This window comes from Poecilia reticulata, chromosome 1, assembly GCF_904066995.2.
Source record: "Poecilia reticulata chromosome 1, P_reticulata-male-v2, whole genome shotgun sequence".
Taxonomy (NCBI): Eukaryota; Metazoa; Chordata; class Actinopteri; order Cyprinodontiformes; family Poeciliidae; genus Poecilia; species Poecilia reticulata.
Genome location: NC_088830.1, coordinates 24,505,025 through 24,526,967, shown reverse-complemented (window position 1 = coordinate 24,526,967; position 21,943 = coordinate 24,505,025). Strand labels below are relative to the sequence as shown.

Here is a 21,943-nt window from a genome sequence, read left to right as displayed (position 1 = left end):
CAGAGAGAAGCACTTTTTAACAGCCAAATATTCCTTCTTGATCAACAATTGTAATAAAAAACAACAAAAAAGAAAATATGTTTTTCCCTGTTTTAATTTTAAAAAGTGTGCAGTACACTGAAATAGAAATAAGTTAAGTATTTTTTAGCTTTATTACATTTTTAAGCACTGATCTTACTGTAAACATAAAGGTGTATGTTTATGTTTATTTTGAGTGGCCAGTTGACTTGTACAGTAGTATAAGTGATACAAAGCCTGTACTTGCTACAGGCCATTGTTGTGGTCGTGGTCTGTTTGCAGTTGGACAATCTGTTGTCACGTTTTATGGTTCTGTACTTTATGAGTTGTCTAGTGTAAGAATAATCTTAGTTCTTTTCATAATTTTTTTTTTTTACTCGTTTCTTCTCTGGCTGTTTTAATTTGGTTTTCAGCTTCTTCTAATTACCGCCATGAGTTTCTCGTTTCCCTTAGGGTTTTGCTTTGTGTAAATGGGTCCTTCTTTGTTAGGAGTTTTGTTTCCTGTCACATTTGCTCCAGTATCCCTGACTTCTGCTAAGGAATTTCCTACACTTGCACAGTTTTTGTTTCGCTTTAAAACATTTGTCTACTACTTTCACTTGCTTTCTTCTAAAATATGTGTTTCTGTGACACATATCTATTCCTGATGAATCATATCTGATTGATATTTCTTTGGCTTTCTTCGTTGAACAAACTCCAGACTGTGAAACATTTCTTTCGTTTGGGAACTCATTGCCTATCAGTGCTGGACTGTCAACATTAGTGCCTGACAACTGGTTGATTTTGAAATATTTTAGGGCCTGAAGTACACTGTAAAACATTTGAAGGTGGTTTAACTTAAAAATGAAAGTCCGCCTGCTGCCTTGAAACTGCAGTTTAAGTCAACAAGAAAATTATTTTGGTTTTAACAGAAATGAAAGTTCATGAAGTTGATTTAACAAGAGACGAGGTGTGTAAACATCGTTTCTTAAGTTCATTAATCTTGAATTGAGAGTTTTAACTTAATGCTGCAATTTAAACCAAATATTTATTTCACAATATGCAAGAAACAAAACTTTCCTCACTTAAAGAGCCACAATTCTCTATTATTTTACTCACAATATGAAGTTAAAATAACTACTTATTTTACTTTAGAATAATTTAAATTCTTGTTTCAAATTGCATGAACAAAAATTCTGATCTGATAACGAATTTTATTAAACATCACAATGAATTTGGCTCTAAAACATTCAGTGTGATCAGGACTTTATCCTCCAGCTTTAAAACAAACATTTGCCTTAATAAAACACCAGAGTCAGATCAATGTAACGCACTTCCATCTCAGGATACAGAAACATGCCGCTAAGCATTCTGGGAAATAGTTCCCACTCCTGTCTTTTTCTTCTTTCAGTTTTTTTAAGTGCTAACCTAAAAACTCTAGTTGATTCAACTCTTGGAGCTTTGATAAAATTAATAAAACATTAACACAACTTATCTTTCACAAACTCTCACATTTAGGTTCAAAATCTAAAACTCTTTAAATTTATTTGACTTAAAGAGTAGAAATTAGTGGACACAACTAAATGCAGCTGAAATGTTTGACAGTGTGCATCAAGGTCCTTGTGCACTTCAGCTTCAAAGAATGTCAAGAATGTTTTCTTGACATTTTCTTTGCCGAACTGGTCAACATAACCCAGTTTCAGAGTTTTGGCAGAGGAGAAAAGGGACTTGTTCAAGATTTCAAGATACCATCCATTGTTTCAAATGGAAATAGGTTCAGGATGAACATAGGCAAACTTGGAAAAGGACATGACAACTTTCTATTGTTGCAGTTTTTTGTATAGCATAGAGTTACTTCCCACCCATGAAGCAGGCAACAATCTACAACTACTTTCAACAATTAGGAAATGTATTCTGATGAGGCTTATTTGTCAAATTAAACTTTTAACTGGTGTCCTGTAGTTTTTTGATGTGTCTCCGTTTTGACACACCTGAGTCAAATAACCAGGTCATTAAACCTCAAGAACTTGGACACATACTAAAGAGGTTATTCAGCAATGTCATTCAGGTCTGTTGAACCAGCTATCCAATCCAGTCCTGCTAGTAGTTGCAGGACTGGATTTGAGGACCCATCGTTTATCAAGCTAAATTAAGAAAAAAAAAAAAAAGTCATTAGCAAGAAGTTGATAAAGAGAAAATGGAAAGATGTAGGAGATCTAGATCAGGGATCCTCAAATCCAGGATTTGAGGATTGGTGTTATTTTCCCATGGCCACAGGTTGTATTTCCAGATGCATCCAAGGTTATTGGATGTTATTGGTTATCCAGTTATTGCAGCACTCCTTTTTTAATATTTCCTGTCCCTGCAGAAAACAAGCACAATTTAATGATGCATGGTTTTGATGTTTCTCCCTATTGCCTTGCCTTCTGTTTAGTTAGTTCTCTCGTTTCTGTTTTCAGCTCTATTTCCCTTTCTGGTGTTGAAATGATTCCTTTTTTAAGTTTGGTTTAACTTCCAGAATCTTCTGACTTCTCATTTCTCCACCAGACATGAAAACTATGATACAGCAGCAACTTAAGAGCGGGAACCGCGCACTGTTAAGAAGAGAGTCATAATCTTGTGCCTTATTGGCAGCTAGATTGTTATGCACCTTCTTATCTGTTTAGCATTGGTGGATCATCATATTTCACTTTACCTGGGTATTTTCTTTGCCTCATGCTAATTTATGTGAGCTTTCCAACTCTGCCTAGTGGTGCCTCTATCTGCTTACATCCTCCCATGTCTCTTCATTGTTACTGCTCTACCTGCATTAGGGTGTTACCTGGATAAGGTAACACCTATCCAGGTAACATAGTAACTATGTGTTACTATGTTATCTAACGTTGTCATCTAATGGGAGCTAAAACCAGCTCTCATCTCTTCATGTCTTGAGCGAAATACAGACACAGCTTTGCCAAACAAAGCAGTGTAAGAGTAAAATATCAGGAGTAGAAAAGCCTGCCTGCAGCAAAGCAGAGGACATTCATATTTCAGAGGATAAAAAATATGTTTAAGTACAGTCTGTAGCTTTCAGATTTAGTTGTTGTGTTCAGAACTGCCATTATATTTAGGTAGAAATTATGACAAAGCTCGTTATCCTAGACATGTTTGTGCTACTGGTCTCTTTAATTGTCAAATTTAATTACAACCATCAGTCATAAACTGATGTTTTGTACAACTAAGCCTCATTTTACACTAGTATGCATGAAATTCTCTGACACATCTTCAATTTATTCGACTGAGCTACAAGCCATCACAAATATGAACTAATGTGGGCAGAGGGGTGGAGCCCTGACCCATGTTGACCTTTATGTATTCCCTCTCTGTCATGACCCGCTTTCTTGTCCATCTATTGTCAAATAAAGGTCAATAGAGCCAAAACATTCTTAATAAAAAGAGTAGAGGTGGAGTGCGTGACCCATATACAGAGGCATCAATACTCTACTCGGCCGATGTGTCCTGGCCTGTTGATCTTTGCCAAATGTCTTCCTCCACTCTCACAACCCATGTTTCTGTCAATTCATTATCGAATAAAGGAGCAAAAAGAATCCTTTTGGAAAAAAAAATCAAAAAAAAACTTGTGTACTTGTGTGAGTGATCTGAGACCTGGAGTGAGATGTTAGCACACATTTAAAATGATAAGGTCAAAGATTTGCATTGAAAATGATCTCACTCCTACATATCGAGGGCGGATCGAGATGCCGGACAGTCCGACCAAAGAGACTGATTGTGCTCCTACTAAAAAGAACTGAATAAACAAAAACACAGAAGGAAATGAAGTTGTCCCTATGAAGCCACACCCATCTCCCATTATGTACAGGTTTTCATGTCTGACGCTTCTCAGTATTAGCGAAACCTAATTGTAGTTTCGACATTTTCTAATGGTGATTGATGGAAAATGGAATTTTCACAATATACTTGTTAAATCTTGCTTTTCATTTTAGCACAGTAGGCATATTGAACCAAAAATAACTCACAATAGTCATTTTAATCACTTTGTTATTTCAATGGGCTACCCTGCTCCTGCCTCTGCCCTGGTTTGTGCCATCCCATACAACATTCCACTGTTTTATTGTGCCAAACAAGAACGAACTTGCAGTGGTTCACACTCAAACTGTAGTGTCTACTTTATCCTTTAAAGAGTGGTTTCATGTATCTGATGTCATACGTCTGTTCAATTTGATTTACGTAAACAGAGCAAATTCACAACAAATCTAATCTTAAAGAGCTAAAGCTAAAAAGATGCAGTCTAAATACATACATATTAAGTAAATCCAATCAAATCTTATAGACATTCCACTTCATTTCTATTCGTAAAACACGGTAGTTTAGTTTTTTCTGCCAATTGGTGAAAAGGGTTTCTATTTGAGGACACACACTCAGGTGACTGCATCAGATCAATTATATTACAGCAATCCCTCCTCTTCAACCACTATGTTGCATCATTGGATGGACAACATTTTATTAAATCGTCTCGTTTACTCAGCTGGCATTCACATACACACTTTGTGATGTTGCCGTGTGTGTGTTTTTATTTGCACATAAAGTTTGTAACTGTGATCTGATGACTCAGGATGGATTTTAATGTCAGGAGGTCGTGGTTAGCCTTGTTACATCCGGGTCAGATCTGAACTGGATCACCGTTCAGACTGTAACACAGTCATCTTCTTCTGCTTTAGAAAGGCACAGAAGATGCATTCTAGACAAAGTGCAGAGAACAGCACCAAAGGAGTTCCATCTGGTGGACATAATAAAAAATCAAGTTTAAAGGTTTTCTGCTCATCGTCTGTAGAATGCTGTGTAAAGAAAAATCCTCCACAAGATTAAAGAATGGTTGTTGTTCAGCATGAGCTCTGGATGAGCAGCGGCATGCGGGACATTGAAAAGGCAAGAAAACATCTGTATTTCTGGTGAAAGATAATCTCCTGTTCATCTCCTGTTGTCTGCTGAAGACACACTACATCAAAGATCCGTTTAATCTTGCCCATCTCTTGTTTTGAGGAGTCTGACGTGATTGCACTTTGACTCTGTCACGATGATGACTTGCTCTGCGCCATCTTGTGGACAATACGTATAAAACAAATCATGTTTTATACGTTTTATACGGATTTGTTTTGTGTGGATCCTTAAACCCAATGAACAAGTATCTTAAATGAATGACATTTGTGATGCCAACACGTACATTTTGAATATTGTCTTAATCGATTTTTATGACAATGTCTGGCTCAAAGGGGAAAGTGAAACAGGGCAGAGTTTTGTGTTGTGAATTTGTTTTTAACCATGCTTATGTCACTCTTTGGTTTTATTTTTATTTAATTAAATTTTATCTTTGTGTTTTTTGTTTTTTTTTTTACAACAAAATGAAACTTGTCATATGTGCTGGTTTTAAGGTAGGTGGTCGCTCTGTTTTGACATGATTTCATGTACTAGGGTAAGGCCAGTAGAGGGCGCTGGCACACCTCTCCTGCACCCAGATCTGAAGCCGGGGCTGACGTCACAGCCGTGGTCTGCCAGGAAGTTCACCATAGAACCGAGCCGAGGGAGTTGGACACGATGGGACAAACAGAAATTACGGTAAACAATTCAATGAAGTCACTTAAAACAATAACTTTAGAGAGAAGTAGAAATATTTTTCTGTCCTTCCAAATATTTCAAGGGATTCTCCAATGTTACCCTATGATTGTATGCTCTATCTTTCAGTGGTGGAGAAAGTACTCAAAAAATTTACTTAAGTAAAAGTACAAATACACAGACAAAAATGTACTTAAGTAAAAGTCAAAGTACCACATTAACATTTTACTTAAGTAAAAGTAAAAAAGTACTGGCTTTTAAAAATACTTAAGTATTAAAAGTAAAAGTACTTGCTGAATGCATTACCTAATCGCTAATATCATTAAGTGAACCGATCGTATTTAATTTTAATACATTATAAATGTGCCATTTTAATGAACAATGCCACAGATAAAACATGTTTTTATTGAGTTTACTCTGTAACATAGTTTAGACTTAGATATGTGATTCTATGCATCATAATTTCAGGGATGGAAACATCTGGTCTCCTGTCCTAATATAACATGAACTTCACCTTTTTTGCCACACATTTATTTTGAAAGAAATCCAACTGGCAGAGGAGGACATGGAACCAAGGAGCCTCGTAGCAGAGTTGTAGTCTAGACCACCGAACCCAAGACCAAATCAAAACCAGCACCCCGTGCTACATGACAATAAAATTAAGTGCACCTATCAAAACTGCTTCTCAAATTGATCTGAAAGATTCACTTTCCCATAAAAACACCTAGATATTAAATACTTAGAGCTGAAATAAATGTAACCAGTATCAATTCAAACTCTTCTTCATTCTGTTTTGCTTTCATCTCTGTGCCACAATACACAGAGGTCTCCTGCCATCCCTAAAAAAATAACACCCTGGGTGGTTGCCCATATTGCCAATGTCAGAAATTGCACCATTAAACATAGCAATTAACAACGCTCAACTATGAACACTGTCCAAGGCCCAATAAGCAACAAGTAACCAAGCAGGAGGAGCACCGTGACTGTTCTCATCCTCCCTCCTGCTGCAACGTCTACCACCATGACAGGTGACGAAAACAAAGAGCAATGAGCATGTTCTGTGTTCTTATGTTCTTGTTTTATTTATTCGCCAATTAAATATAAAGATATTTTAATGAAATAAAATAGCTACTGCAGTGAATGCAGAGAATTACAAGAACAAAGAACGGCTCTCAGTGAGGCTTCAGTCCTATGAACCTTAATCAAGATCCGTCCAGAAGAATCGGATCGTCCATGAATGTCATATTACTATATTGCACTTTAGTCACAGCGTTGTCCCATATATGCAACACCTCAGTCAACATCTCCACACAGTAATTCAGCGCATGAGTGACTTTTTTCATCGCAGATGCAACATGTGTCTCTGTACAGCTAGCTTAGCTAGCATCACGTCCACAGATCTTACCTTTCTTTAAGCTCCTTCCAAGTGACGCTAAAAGTTGGACGAAGTCCCACCGACTGTGAAAGCGAAGCGCTGCTGATTTTACATGTAGCCATATCAATTTATGCAGCTATTATATTACTGACGCTCAGAGGAAACCACTGCGCATGTCTGGAGCTCCGCGTGCGAGTAAAGGTGGAGCCGATGGGTGACAACAGACACTAAGTCACGTTATTGGTTGGATTTTACGGCGCCCTCTTAAATCCCTGAACTTCACGGAAAAAAAGCGCAATGCGACTTGGATGTAACGAGTAACGCGACAGTTTGTAGAAATGTAGTGAAGTAAAAAGTACAGATATTTACTGTAAATGTAGTGGAGTAAAAGTAGAAAGTAGCCATTATTAAATCTACTTAAGTAAAGTACAGATACACGAAATTTGTACTTAAGTACAGTAACGAAGTACTTGTACTTCGTTACTTCCCACCACTGCTATCTTTACATCCTAACATCGCTGACCTGAGATTGGTCCAGTTTTCTGCCGGTCTCCATGGGACGCACGGCTCGATACCTCAACCAGACGATGTATTTTTGTTACGTCAAAATAAAAATGTGGTGAGAAAGAAATGTGTTTGCTTTTTGTCAAACAGTCTGTATATAACCCACATCTATGTGCGTCTGCGGGAGTGCGCACATGCATGTCCTTAACCTAAATGTTATTGGTCAGTTTACTTTGTTTCGGGAACTGAAGAGCTGACGGGCCACCCGGTTGACCGACCATGACATCTGCCACGCTCTTCCTAAGCGTCGAGCTAAAACTTCTGCAGGGTTAAACTGTTAAAGCTAGTCAAAACTTTGCCAAAAAGAGTAGAAATTAAGCAAATGTTGTTACTTCGCCTCATCCTCCTCTGGAAGTCTCAGACACACCACCTGCACCTGGGAATCTCTATCCTCCACTTCCTGTTTATCACGTGGGTAGGCTTTAATTTCCTGTCGTTATGAGTTAGTTCACATTAAAAAAAGTAGGCTGTGCAAGTGTGTGTGAGTGTGTTATGTTATGGGCATTGGGCCTTGCATGGTGTCTCATGTATTTTTTATTTGTGTGGGTGAGGTTTGTGCTGGTTTTGTGCTACATGCACATGATGCATGTTGGACATGTGGTTGTGCTCATGCAGTGAGTTTTGTGTGAACCCTTATATTATATATAGGTGTGAACCTATACAGTCCACAACCTCTCTGCACTTAGGCCTTAATTAGCCTACAGGCATTACAGATATTTTTTGTTATTGTTTTATTTATTAATAGAAACTTCCCTTTTCAGGGCGATGACGCTGTAGTTTGCACGGCACCTACTTTCAGAGTACAAAAACATAACATATCCAATTTGGTTTTAATGAAAATCTCATTGAATTCATGAATAGAAGTAAGGAATCACATCAAATTAAAGATGCAGACGATGTGGATGCTGTGGTGGAAAAGTCATTATTTTTGGAAAGAAGAAACAGCTGCTTTAAAGTGGTGAGGTTTTGGACTTGTTACTCCCATTAGAGATTAAACAGCAGCCTGGATTAAATGTGAACAAACTGATATGCAAACAGTTGAGAGTATTTGGATTTTACCTGCTTTGACCTCCTGTTTTTCCAGGTACAAATACGATGCACAAAGCCCATTTCTTTTAGCCATTGATCACCATTGATCATCGCATGAGGACCCATGTTTATCGAGCCAACATCCACAGTGAGCATGAAGGTGAAACGATGAAAAACAACTAACCAGCTGTTTGAGAGCCGTTGAGTATGATGGAAGACCTAATGCTCCAGGCCTGTGTCCCCTTCAGAGATGCTGGAAACCTTGTTAATATACACTAACAAAGTCCCCATGTAATTGGATGCACACTGTACACATTATTATACATTTTTTCAAACCAAACACATTTTTAATCAGATCTGGTGGACCGAAAAACGGGTCATCTTTCAACAGGCTATTGATCTAAAACATATCAAGTCGACACGGAAACGGTTCACTGAACACAAATTCAACCTTCACCAATGATCATCTCAACCCAGAAACCCGAATCCTAGAAAACGTGAGATGAAGAGAACATGAGATGGGACTCACTTAGGGAAACACTACACTATTCATTCTGTATTCCTTACATCAACGCTGCTTTTTTAACATGCTTTATTTTTTGAGGTAATAAATCTTGGTAAAAACAGGTTTAAATTTAGTCTTGATTTTTAAACTAAATACATACCAAATCTACATTTAAAGAATCTAGACATTATTTTAATTGTTAAAATTGCTCAACAGATTACTGAAGGTCCCAGTAATAATTATCTAAGAACAGAATATGCTTGTTCCAAATGTTTGTACGACCTTATATGCCTTGTTGATCCTTTGTGACACAAAATCCCCTCTAGTAAAAGACTTTATCTGATGATGCCAGAATGCAAAATATTTTCAGTGACAGGATGCACAACCTCTACCCACATCAAACTGTAGGGGAAGTGTTGTTTGCTGCGATGCACCACAGTGGAGCGGTTTATATATAACAGCATGTGAAAGCGTTGCAGTCAAAGCAAGCGCTGGTCCACAATGGCGCTACTGGCTTACGCTGTGCTGTTGGTCTGCCTTTCTGCTTATTCAGGTATGTTCAGCTTTTATGTTCAAGTGCGTTTTAGCAGCTCTCAGTGTTTTGAACAGCTATTATATTTCTGACCACCTAATGTGCCAAATTTTCTGTTTCATGGTAGAGAGCGCTGTCATTTCCCAAGAGCCTGGTGGAAACATCAGTTTGACATGCTCCTCCGATGAATGTCCAGAAAAAATCAACGGATACAATTATCTGTATCTGTACCGTGAGAAGGACGAGGTTCTGTTCTTTCCTTTCACATCTCAGAGTGTGGCTGTGCCAAGAGGAAAGTACGAACACAGGATCCAGACACACAGATCTACCATGACCTTTACTATCAGCAACCTGACCGTGAATGACCAGGGTGTCTACACATGTGTCTACAAAAAATCAGATAAAGTCTTTGTCATTTGCAGCATCTACGGAGTTTTCATAGCAGGTTTGTTTTTTTTCTTCTATTTAGGTTTTATGTGCAGAGTGTCATTCCAGAGTCGTGTACAGCTGTGGAGTGAATTTTCTAGAACTCTGCTTATACTTTTATGGACCAGAGTAAACATACGTTTAAAATGATTTTGTATGCAGCAAACACAGAGTTTGTGTCACATTTAGATTAGACAGAAGGATTTAGACCATCCTTCTTTGGTCTAAATGTGAAACAAATTAAAATGAGTTCATTTTATGCTGATGAGTACAGTTTCAGTTCACTCTACCCATCAGCCCACAAAGCAACGGTCTTTAACAAAGATTAAAGCACTGAGCTTACAAGTAACATGAGACGTCTTTATCGTCGTTCTGCAGATGCAAGACAATTTCCAGAAGCTACCGTTGTAAGGTACATTGAGTCCAAAATGGCTTCATAAGGCAAAAATTTAAAGCAAAAAATAATAATCTAATAGGAAAAAAATTGGCATAAATGGAACGCATAAATGGCAAATAAAATGTTGCGACTAATACTCCTACTGAGAATTGAGAAATATATTTACATGCGTGCATGTATCTCCATACATGCTTCTATAACCCGGATTTATGAGGATAAATTGCTTAGGCTTAGACCAACCAAGAGTTTAAATGAAGAGAAGAAAAACCTCTAAATGACAAAAAGCACAAACCAAAACTCTAGAAAAACTTGATTTAATACTATAAACTGTTTTCATTGTTTTTCCAGTAACATTTTTGGGGAAGTGCTCCATATATCTGCTTAATTGAAAGTAAACCCCCCAAAAAAAACAAAAGTAAAGATTAGTGTTTAATCAGATGACATATTATCCTGTACAAGAAGATGGAAACCATAAGCATTGAATCATTTGGTTAAAATGGACAGAAGTGGAGACAAAGAAAACCCTGAAGCATTTAAAGCAGTTGGTGCTCAAAATTTCTGCGGCAGAACAATAGTTAAAAGTGCAGTACCTTAAAATAGTTCATATCCTGTTAAAGTAAAACAACCCAAGATACTAAGCATGATTTGCTCTGACTGCTTATTTCTGCAATCACCTTAAGAAGTAGACTTCTTAAGGTGATTGCAGACTAAATACATGCACGAGCAAATATCTCTTGAATCACAAACAAAAACAGCTGCAGCAGAGGTAAACAAAGAAGTGAAATATGAAACATTTTTCTCTAGCATTTTAATTAACATATGACCAAACATGTCTCAAACCGTTCAGAAGACCATCTGTTTGTACAGAATCTTGTTACAAACTAATTATCTCAGAAAAAAAAAAAAAATTATATATATATATATATATATATATATATATATATATATATATATGTAAATGTGGCTACAGAATATATTGATCTGATTACCACAAATCCGCTCATTAAGTCATTGACAACACAGGTCTTGTCTTCAATAAACCACATTTCTGTGTTTAGATTGTCATGATTTACACCTTTGAAATGGTTTTTAATCTACACTGCTCAAAAAAATAAAGGGAACACTTAAACAACACAATATAACTCCAAGTAAATCAAACTTCTGTGAAATCAAACTGTCCACTTAGGAAGCAACACTGATTGACAACGGGGACCCTCGTCGGGTCAATCAGTGTTGCTTCCTAAGTGGACAGTTTGATTTCACAGAAGTTTGATTTACTTGGAGTTATATTGTGTTGTTTAAGTGTTCCCTTTATTTTTTTGAACAGTATATTTATTTTGGCTTTGGGGAAACGGGTATTGTCTCAGTGGGTTAATAGTGGGGGAATTTTGTCTTGTTTTATGTTTTCTAACCCTGATCCAAAAGAAAAAAAAATTAAACAATAACAATTGTATTATTACAAAGAAGTCGCTGCTCTTAAATAAACATCTCAAGCTTGACTGGATTGCCCATATACAAATTTCCAATAAAGACAAGGACAAATAGAATAAAAAATATTATCCGCAGGTTGTTTTCACTTTTTTCCTTTAAAAAAAAATAAAAACATTGATTGTTACTAAAACACACTTGTACACTTGTTGCTTATGCATCTAAATTAGAAATGCAGTAAAAACAAAAGAAGATTTACATTCATTTCCAGTTCTATCTGGAGTTGTAGTGCAGCATCAGCTCGTGAAATTAAATATTCAAGAGAATTTAGTGGTTTTTGTTGCTAATTTCTGCCTGTTTCACACAGAAACAAAGTCATCTCCCACGATGCCTCCCACCAAATGTTCCACCTTCGTTGACACAAGGACAACCTTGATGCTGTTTATAATTTTAATCTGCGTCATCAGTGCGCTGGCCATGTGGATCTTCTTCTTGCTGATCATTCCAAGGGTAAATTTGCCTCTTTGCTCAACACTTTGTGGCTCCGCAACCTTTAGAATGCAACACTGATTCAAAGTGTCTATCAGCGGATGTGATCACTCTAACCCATTTATGGAACAGCGATATCTGATACCATCTAGCTGCTGGGAACACGACAAGCACCCCCAAACTCAAATACTGATAACATCTAAACCACCACTGTTCTGTTTACATTGAAAATGCGCCTGCGGCTTTCTCTGACTTTACGGCAGCTACGTTTTTTTTTTTTTTTCCATTGCTGTCCGTCTTGCGTGTGCTGCTTTCAGTTACACGTAACGTTACGTATCAAACAGCCCCCTCAATAAAAGCAGCTAACACTAACATGCAACTGCTTGCAAAAGTGTTTTAGCTCCTTAACTTTTTCACATTTTGTCATACAACCCCAAAATTAGTTAAAACATTAGTGCGAATAGTTGTCAAGTGGGGAAACAAAAAGAGACGTTTTTCAATTTACTTTTAATAAAAAAATAATAATAATTTGGACAACAGGACTGTTGTGAACAATTACTTTAGAATCGGGTAATCTATCAATTATTCTGACAATTAAGTAATTTAATCAAAATAAAATTGATAAAGCATTGTAAATGCTGCCATAACGGCAGTATTAATATCAGATATCAGCATTGGCCCAAATTTTCGTATTTGTGTATCCCTACAATGACTTTTCTGTAGTTTAGAAGTGACCCTGTAACAATATTAGCTCATTTTATACAAAAATCTTCCATTTAATAATAAAGCAGCAGGTTCACAAAGACTCTTATAAAAAATGTCTATTCACCAATCTTTAGTCTATGTATTTGTTGTCAGTCAATTTAATAGATTAACTCTCAATTTGCCCAACTATAACTTTTGTGTCCATGTTGGCAACAGGATTTGTCACTTTCGTCACACACAACTGAACATCTGCCAGCTTTGTACCCCCATGATGCGCTCCTCCACCCAATTGTTGCTACCGGGATGGTGGTAAATTTATTGTCTGGTTCGTCCATAAAGCTATGCTGAGCTTCAGCTACAGCAGCCCGCTGCGTTCAGGCTGTATAAATACTCCCTCTGTGCACTTAATCCTGTTAGTTCCCATCCGTCCTCTAGGCAGCAGCTCCGGGAGGAGAAATGCTGTTTTATTCCACGCATTGTGAAAATACGTATACTTTTCCCTTACTTCAGAACTAAATACTACTTTGTGTTAGTTTATCACATAAAGTCTACAAATGAGGAAAAGTTAAACGATATTGATACTTTTTTTTTTTTTTACCTCAAAGTGAACATTTCTATTCCCATTTATTCAAAATGTATCCCTCAATTAATTATGCATTTTCATAACTCTTTGAATTATTTATTTTGTTTTACATCTACAACAATGACAGTATAGTAAAGAAGGTTTCCTCTGTGAATTGTTTGCTTACAGGTGAAGCAGTGGTGCATCAGGAGAAGAGCGGAAGGCGACCAGAAAGTCTCCACCGATAATGTGTATGAAATCATGAGCAGGAACGGACGAGGCCAAACTGCTTAGAAAAAATCCCACACAGGGATGAACTTGATGAACATTTTTTTCTGTATTTCCTTCAGTTCGCATCTGTTAATACTCGAAAGAAATTTTAAATGTTTTTTTTTTGTTTTTGTTTCAAAGCGTCAAATCTATGTGATCTACAGTGCAAGTAAGAGAGAAAGAACAAGAGTCAGACACAATAACGAGACCAGATGCTGTCGTGTCCCACATATTGATGCAGCAGATCTAACTGCTAGATATAACAGTGGACTGCAAGTCTGTTGTTAAAATGTCAGACATGTAGAAAATGATTATTGTTGCTGTTTTTGGTTTTAAACCAAAAATTTTGTTAGAAAATCAGTACAAGTAAATGACTAAATAAGATTTTTCTCAGAATCTGTGGTATTTAAAGGTCCACTCTGGGTTTGGTGATGAGTTTATCAGATGTGAACAGAAGGAAACCACAAGCGTCGCTAAACCGCTGTCATCTTAAAAGGATGCTTTTCTCACCAGAAGAGACCATTTGGCTGCACTGAACCATGCAATGGAGCAACTCCACTCTGTGTATGCAACACACACAGCTTTTTATTTCTGTTTTCTAACATTTAATTTTTATGAAACAAAATGTTTTCTTTTTGCTCATTTGTAAATGTTTTGCCTTAGAGGCCACAATATATTGTATGATTGCTTTGACTACTTACTGTTATTAGGTGTGTTGGAATCCCTGGAGGACTAAAATCCAATAACCTAAGAAAAATAAACATTTTATTAAAAGAGCCTTCTTGTTCAGCTGTTTACCTAAACCAAACCTCTGATCTGGGAGAGTTACCCTCTTGAGGTTTGTGGTGTCTTCCTTTGTCGTTTTTTATGAACTTTGAATGGGTTGAGTGCCATTCAGGGTCTTTCTGTTCGGAGTTTGCATGAGTTTGCATACAATCTGCATGCATGAGTGTTCTCCCTCTGTGCTCTGAATTTCTCTCACAGTCCAGAAAAAGGCGGGTTGGGTAAATTGGAAACTCGAACGGTGTTTTTATACCAAAACAGTTCCAGTGTTATGGCACAGACTGTGGCACAGAGAAATGATGCTGCCCTGACACTACCTGCTGTTTTCTGGGCCAGAATAAAGAACTGCTTTCATCAGAGGCTGGGAGATAACCCACATGGAGAATAACAACCAATCACAACATTTTGTGAGCTTTATGCAGAAGGGGGCAGCTTTATATCATATTATGATGCTTTTCCCTCATCAAAAGCACACCTGGAGTGTTGCTTTCATTCTTTCATGCGTGTGTGAGAAATCCTGGAATCTCCCATGGCAACCATTTGGGAGTACCTAAGCACTTGCTCACCCAACACGTTGTACGCTACCTGTTGAGGATGTATGACATGTTTCCATGTAGGACATGTGATGGACTGATGACCTGTACAAGATGTGCTCAAATTCAAGCCCATTAAGTGGTGGAAACAGGCTAGTGAAGACCTTCACCGCATAACCTTTACCAGGATTAAGTAAAAAAATAAATTGATGGATGCTAGATTATTTCAGATTCATTTTAGTTCAATTTGTCGTTTTCATTTTGTGCTTCAAAATCACGTATTTTCCCAATTTCAGCTGAATCTTGGCTCCCCCCACCTCCCTTTCAGCATTTTTGATTTGCTATTTTACAATATTACACATAACTTAATTTCTGAACTAATTTGCTTTGATCTCTTCCTATGCATGGATTACTTTAAGCTTTGAACAACAAATTAATTTTACATATTTAAAGTAATAAAACAAATTTACGTCTTTCTGCATTTGCTCATACTGTCTAAAACCTGCGCCAGTCAAGGTTATGAAAGCACTTGTTTGTGAGTATGTTTACACCACTCTTGTTGTGAAGTTAGTGCTTTTGTGAGGCTATATGCCTTGTGGCCAAAGGTTGGGTTAAGTGCTCTACATAAAATGTCACTAAATGATTGAGCTTGCTGCTCGCTCCAGTTGAGAAGTAGGTTTCCTTTCTTTTTGATGTACAATAAAGTCATGAGCATCCTCCGCCACAAAATGTCAAGGTTGTAGTCTAAAGCAGATCCATGCCAGCAGAAAGCTGCATTGTGTCATTCTACCTCTTCTGCAAGACGCTTTAACCTTTCAGCCTGACAGATCGACTGATTTCATGTGACAGAAAAGAGTCGACAAGGTTAAAGCCTTGAGACATCCGATAGTCCTCATTCATCCATCCATCCAATTTCTTTCACCCTTGTCCCTCAGTGGGGTCGGGAGGGTTGCTGGTGCTCATCTCCAGCTAACGTTCCGGGTGAGAGGCGGGGTCACCCTGGACAGGTCGCCAGTCTGTCGCAGGGCAACACAGAGACACACAGGACACACAACCATGCACACACACACTCACACCTAGGGGCAATTTGGAGAGGCCAATTATCCTGACAGTCATGTTTTTGGACTGTGGGAGGAAACCGGAGTACCCGGAGAAAACCCACGCATGCACAGGGAGAACATGCAAACTCCATGCAGAAAGACCCCAGAATTGAACCCAGAACCTTCTTGCTGCAAGGCAACAGATCTACCAACTGCGCCACTGTGCAGCCCAGTCCTCATTCACTATTCATTAAAAAAAGAAAAACATAAAAAAATCTATTTTTACTCACTGGTCTTCAACCCAACTGACACTTGATTTTACTCAACTTCTGCTGGTATTGACTTGAGTTTTTTCAATTTAATTTACATTGTCGTGTGTTTGGTTTTGTCATTTTATTTAGCTGACTTTTGTCTTTTGTCTGATCTTTATCAGGCTGTTGTTGAAGCTCTTCATGAACAAAGTTGATGGTCTGACACCTCAATGATTACAACCATCTATGAAATGAACACAGCCTTTTATGTACTGCTAGGTTATCTAATCAGCCCACTAAAGTATTGAACAAACAGCCACCGTGAGAAAACTTTATGTTGTACAGCCACTCTTGACCTATTTCTGTTGTAACTGTGGGGCACAAAGTGGAAATTCGTCGATTTTGACAATCGTAACAAATTTACAGGACAGTCAAGTGGACAAATTGATTTTCTCTTTACAGTGTTTTACTCACCATGATAGCAGAAGAGACACTGCCTCACCTGCGCTCTGACTGCAAGTCACTGACCTAAAGCAAGAACTGGATAAAGTTTCATTTAGTCAGTCTCCCAAAAGTTTTGAGACTGACTAACTTTACTGCCTGACTAACTTTGCACCCAGCTGAGGTAACTAGGAAAATGAATCAGATAAAATCACTACATTTTCCTTTGCACGACGTTTTTACCTCGCCACAAAATGACCTGCTAGCATCATTTTGTTGATCTTATCTTCGTCTCTGTTGACAGCTTAAAACAAGGACAGGGGATTGAAGCGTTCACAGCTTCAGAAGATGATGTTTGTTTTATTCATATACTTTCTATGTCGTATAAAATAAAAGTTTTGAATAAAACAATGTTTTTATGAAGGACATCACCTTAACAGTTCTTGTAATGAAGAACCACATATAGTATATAACAAGAGTAGAAAAAAACCCCAAACCAAACCTGAGATTTGTTTGAGGTTCCGTTTGAGTTTTGCTTGAGATAAGAGCCCGTTAAATACAGTCTAAACAAATATCAATTTCAACCAGAAGAGGGCAGCATTTCACAGTTATTTCACAGCAACACATTCATTCATAAAATCAGAGATTGGTGAAAACGATTGTGGAACACGCTGCACAATCGACATGTCTATAAATCTGAGATTTCACTTTGAAAAATGTGGATCGCACACCGGATCCCACATGGCAAAAAATGTGTAAAATGTCTTAAAATTAATCCATCTTTAATTCAGCATTCAATCTTACTGTAAATTGTAAATAATCTGCCCTAGGAGGATTCAGTAGGGGAGAGAAGAATTGTGTTTAAAACAAACAAACAAACAAACAAAAAATCCCACGTTCTTTAAACTAACCATCTTAATTTTGATTTAGATTCCACCTTCCTTAGGAAATGTAAAAATGCACCCAAATTAAAAGTGTAAGTGGGAAGTTTTCTCAACCCAACCAGGAACAACTGGAACCATGTGCTATCATGTCATGGGACACAGGTTAAGCTTTACAGTAAAACACTCCATGTTTGTTTTGAAATAGGCAAAATATGTGGAAAAGCCCCTCATGCCTGTTAGGCATAATGGAGGATCTGTGGTGCTGTGGGCCTGTTTGTTCTGCACACTTTGTCACATTACATAGCATCATAAACTATTTGACATACCAGGTTTGGAATAAATTAAAGTGTGCTTCTCTAAAAACTGGAAATATTTTTTCATTTTTGTTTTTTAAAATCCAGATTGTCAAACCAAATCAGCACAGAAATGGTTAATTAGGCATAAAAGTAATCCTTTTCCGTGGCCATCTCAGCCCATAGATCTAAATCATATAGAGACACCATGGGGTGAGCTCTTTCTGGACCAGTAAGGAAAGAAAACTGTCTCCAGTTAGGTTTAAAGCTTTTGTAAAGCCCCATACCTTTTCTGTTTATGAAGTTTGATTGACCACTGTAAGCAACTCTTGACTGTACTCAATGTTCTGCATTAAAAAAAATCACAATATCTATGAAAACTAAAACAGAATGCATATATTTTTGCAGTTTGTGAGTTACGCGTTTGTGATTTTTATGATTTTATATTAAATGTATGTTGTATACATTATTTTCTGCTGTGTTTGCTTTAATGATTGAAAATGGAGATTTACCAATTGCTAAATCTGGTGCAGATGTCAACGCTGCCTTTTGTGAGATCAGTGTACATAGTCCTATGTCAATAAAGTCAGATTCAAAGTTAGACTGCAAAAGAGAAGACAATAAAAAGAGGAATAATCAAAGATCATCCTCTCTGTGTATCTTCTGAACTGTCTAGGGAAAATGTTGGTGTTCAAAGCAATAAAAACTGGAGACTCAGTTATTCTAATAAAACGCGTTATTGCCAAAGAGGAGATATATTCCACCACAAAACTGATTTATATTTTTTTGAAAAGTCAGATTTTTCTACAATGTTCAGAGTGCAGCCGTAATGAGAGATGAATTTATTTTTTTACCAAACGTGTCAATAAATGTGACACACACTATAGCAGGCTTATAATTCTGCATGTATCTACAGGGGTGACCATGGAAGCAGCTCCGCACCAGAGCTGTGTCCGACTGCGATCCGTGCGTAAAAGCGCGTCAGCTGCGCTCTGCTCCCTCTCTCCCTCTCCTCCCCGTCATGCGCTCTGATTTCCTTTCATCGCGGTCCCAAAACGGTCAGCTTCAGTCTGAAGTACGCGTCATATTTACATCTGCGTTTGCCTGCAGTCGAAGGACGTCATTACGCACTCGGATCAGCTGAGCCAGAACAGAGAAGTATAACAGTGAAGTCCTCCTGGCTTTTGGGTTGAAGGAACCGGAGGAAAGGGACAGTCCAAAGTTTTCTTCTGGAGACAAAGACGCTGCTTTATTCCTCAGACGACTACGAGAAGTTAACTCACCGGAAGCATGAAGAAGACCGTCAATCCAGGTACAAATATGATCAGAAATGTTTCATCTTGGGACTTAGTGATAGCATGTAGGGATGTCATGCAGGAAGTCATTAATTACGTGCCTTCATGTATTTATGTTGATTGTTAATTGGTGTATATTGGTACAGGAATGATTATGAGTCAGTTTGTTTTGAATCTTCTGGTAATGCAGCAGATTTGATATAAGATTGGATAAAATGCATTGTAAGTAATACTCCAATTTATATGTGTTTTTAATCTAAATTAAATAAGTAAAATCATGATGAGAACTCATAATGTACAATCTATGTACAAATTACTGCTGACGCTCTTCTTAACCTCTATTTTTTTCTTCTCTTGAGCTGTTTTGTTTTTTTGGCTCCAACTTGTCACACTCTTTTAGACGTCATCACCTCTGTTGTTTTGGGCTAATTTGTTTTACAGATGAGTGTTATGTCCCTCAGGAAACCCCTTCTGGGTCTCTTGGCTTCTGCGGTCTTGTGTGCCATCCTGAGTGTCATCACCATCATCATCATCACCATCATCATCTATCCTTTTCTTCCTGACCTTCTGTTTGAACGCATCCACTCCTTCGGGCTGCGCTCTCTGTCTTGAGTCATGATGCGTGCCTGTGTGTCCGTTTGGCTTCGCTTTTTAAATGTCTGATTTCTCTTAATATCAGGTTACGTGGATATTATTCGAGCGGCATTGTAAGAGTTTAGGAGTTGGAAGTACCTTGGAAAAGCCTTCATGAGCCTTAAAGATTTCCTCAACCACAGGCATCCATACGTTGTTGCATCGTGTGCGATACAGATGTAAAGCAGCTGTGTCATGTGAAAAAAGAATTCACGGTTTTCATTTTTCAGAGAAAAATGCTGCTCCAATTTTCACCAAAAAAAAAAAAAAATCATAATGTGAGAAAAATGATCAAGCCTTTATTGTTTCTTATTCAATTTATTTAACAAACAAATCAATCTAAAATAAATGCTAACTTAGACTATCGTCCCACCGTCCTTTACTTTTGGGTTGGTCTCATTCTTACAGCTTTGGAAATAAAACTCTGTTCATTGTGACGTAATTTAACCAGGCAGACAGGATTCAGCCACAGAGAGGAAATATAAGGAAATTGAATCTAATTCAGCTTTTTAAGTGTTATAACAGGGCTGGATCTCTCCAGCAGACCAGGAATCAGACAGAATAAATCAAATGAAATAAATGTGTTCCTTTGGAAAGCACAAAAATATTCACGTGATGTGAGAATAAATCCTTGCAGGCTCAACAGACCTTTTCACCCAGCAGCAGTGACAGCTCTATTTCTGGTTCTGGGGACATGCAAACACATAAATGTGGGTCACACTGACGAAATGTTGCACTTAGGCTTTCTAATTCTACACATTAATCCTAGCAATATAAGCTAAAATAGGCTTCAGCATGTATTCAAGATTATCCCCCCCAAAAACTGTCTTCTCATGTCAAACTTTGGATTTTACAGCAGCAGTTCCAACCCTCGACAGGCCATTTGAAAACACAAAAAACTATGTTTTTAGTATATTCATTAACATTAAGAGAAGATAAAATCTCACAACCATTTTTTTTTGTTTGTTTGTTGAATGGAGACATTATAGCCATGTTGCTCTGGCTAAAACGACACATTTCCATTCTTAAAACCCTTCCACCGCTAATAACAAAGCAACAAAAGACTAATTTTAATTTCCAAATGAGGTAAGTTCAAACCAACAGAAAGGGTGTCTATTGTCCTAAAGCAACTCATTAGTGCAGTTACTCACGAGAGTAACTGCACTGTGCACAGAGTAACGTCTGTTAGAGAGAGTTGTGTATGTTGTTGCAATTTCATTTTTCTCAAAGCATTTCCCTAATGTTAGAGCTTGGATATTTTCCCATTTTGGGAAAATAAGTTTGCTGGCCTCTTATCACCAACTTCCAGTTTCTGTCTCTGGAGTGTTTCACTGCTACACCTGCCATGACACAGCATCACCGTACAAACACTCTCACAGAGTCTGAGATTTTTTTTTCTCCTCACTCTTGAGTTGTTAGCCATGTGGGTGGTCTGACTGCCGCGTCACATCTGATGCATGATGAGAGCAGGTTTCTGTCTTGATGTTTGGCATGAATTTCCCCCAGAAAACTGCCCACATCTACACACGTTTCCAGCAGGGTGGGTATCTTGTCTCACTGGATAAAGCAAACGTTTGAACTGAGAGGCCGCTTTGCTTTTTGATCTATCCTTTGTGGTGTAGAAAGCATAAGACCTGGCAACCACATGCTGCTTTTCACAGACTGCATTTCAGAAACATTGTCCATGCGGCATTATGACCTCGAGGTGTCAGGCTATTGGTCAAGCTGGTGAGTTTCATGGTTGAACTGAGAAAGAACTCAATTTGAAGTTTTTTTTTTTTAATGATTGAACTTTCTTACCCCGAGAAAATGATTTGATCAGTGTGGAGTTGACAGATGTAAAAAGTTGGATTGAATTTGAAATAACAGTAATGGTAAATCAGTTCTGAATTTGGAAAAAG

General features: G+C 37.8%; 2 protein-coding genes across 6 annotated transcripts in view; both read left to right on the top strand.

The window, feature by feature from the left end:
* The first annotated feature begins 5,474 nt into the window (after positions 1–5,474).
* On the top strand, positions 5,475–14,665 carry LOC103467975 (uncharacterized). Of its 5 annotated transcripts, none has more exons than XM_017307263.2 (5): positions 5,491–5,610; positions 8,631–8,735; positions 9,886–10,057; positions 12,231–12,373; positions 13,809–14,665. In XM_017307263.2, the coding sequence occupies exons 2-5, from the start codon at positions 8,700–8,702 to the stop codon at positions 13,911–13,913; spliced, it is 456 nt and encodes a 151-aa protein (XP_017162752.2). In that variant the 5' UTR covers positions 5,491–5,610; positions 8,631–8,699; the 3' UTR covers positions 13,914–14,665. The 5 variants fall into 5 exon arrangements, 4 of the variants coding, with proteins under 4 accessions (XP_017162752.2, XP_081465968.1, XP_008412961.2 ...); XM_081609842.1 differs by lacking the exon at positions 5,491–5,610 and adding an exon at positions 9,489–9,633 and having other exon boundaries at positions 7,467–8,735; positions 9,740–10,057; XM_081609844.1 differs by lacking the exon at positions 5,491–5,610 and adding an exon at positions 7,468–7,957.
* Positions 14,666–19,194: 4,529 nt separating this feature from the next.
* septin9b (septin 9b) overlaps positions 19,195–21,943 on the top strand; it is a 79,295-nt gene continuing 76,546 nt past the window's right edge. The window contains exon 1 of the mRNA XM_008414778.3: positions 19,195–19,426. Coding sequence (XP_008413000.2) covers positions 19,405–19,426 — 22 coding nt within the window. The 5' untranslated portion in view covers positions 19,195–19,404. The remainder of the gene's footprint in view (positions 19,427–21,943) is intronic.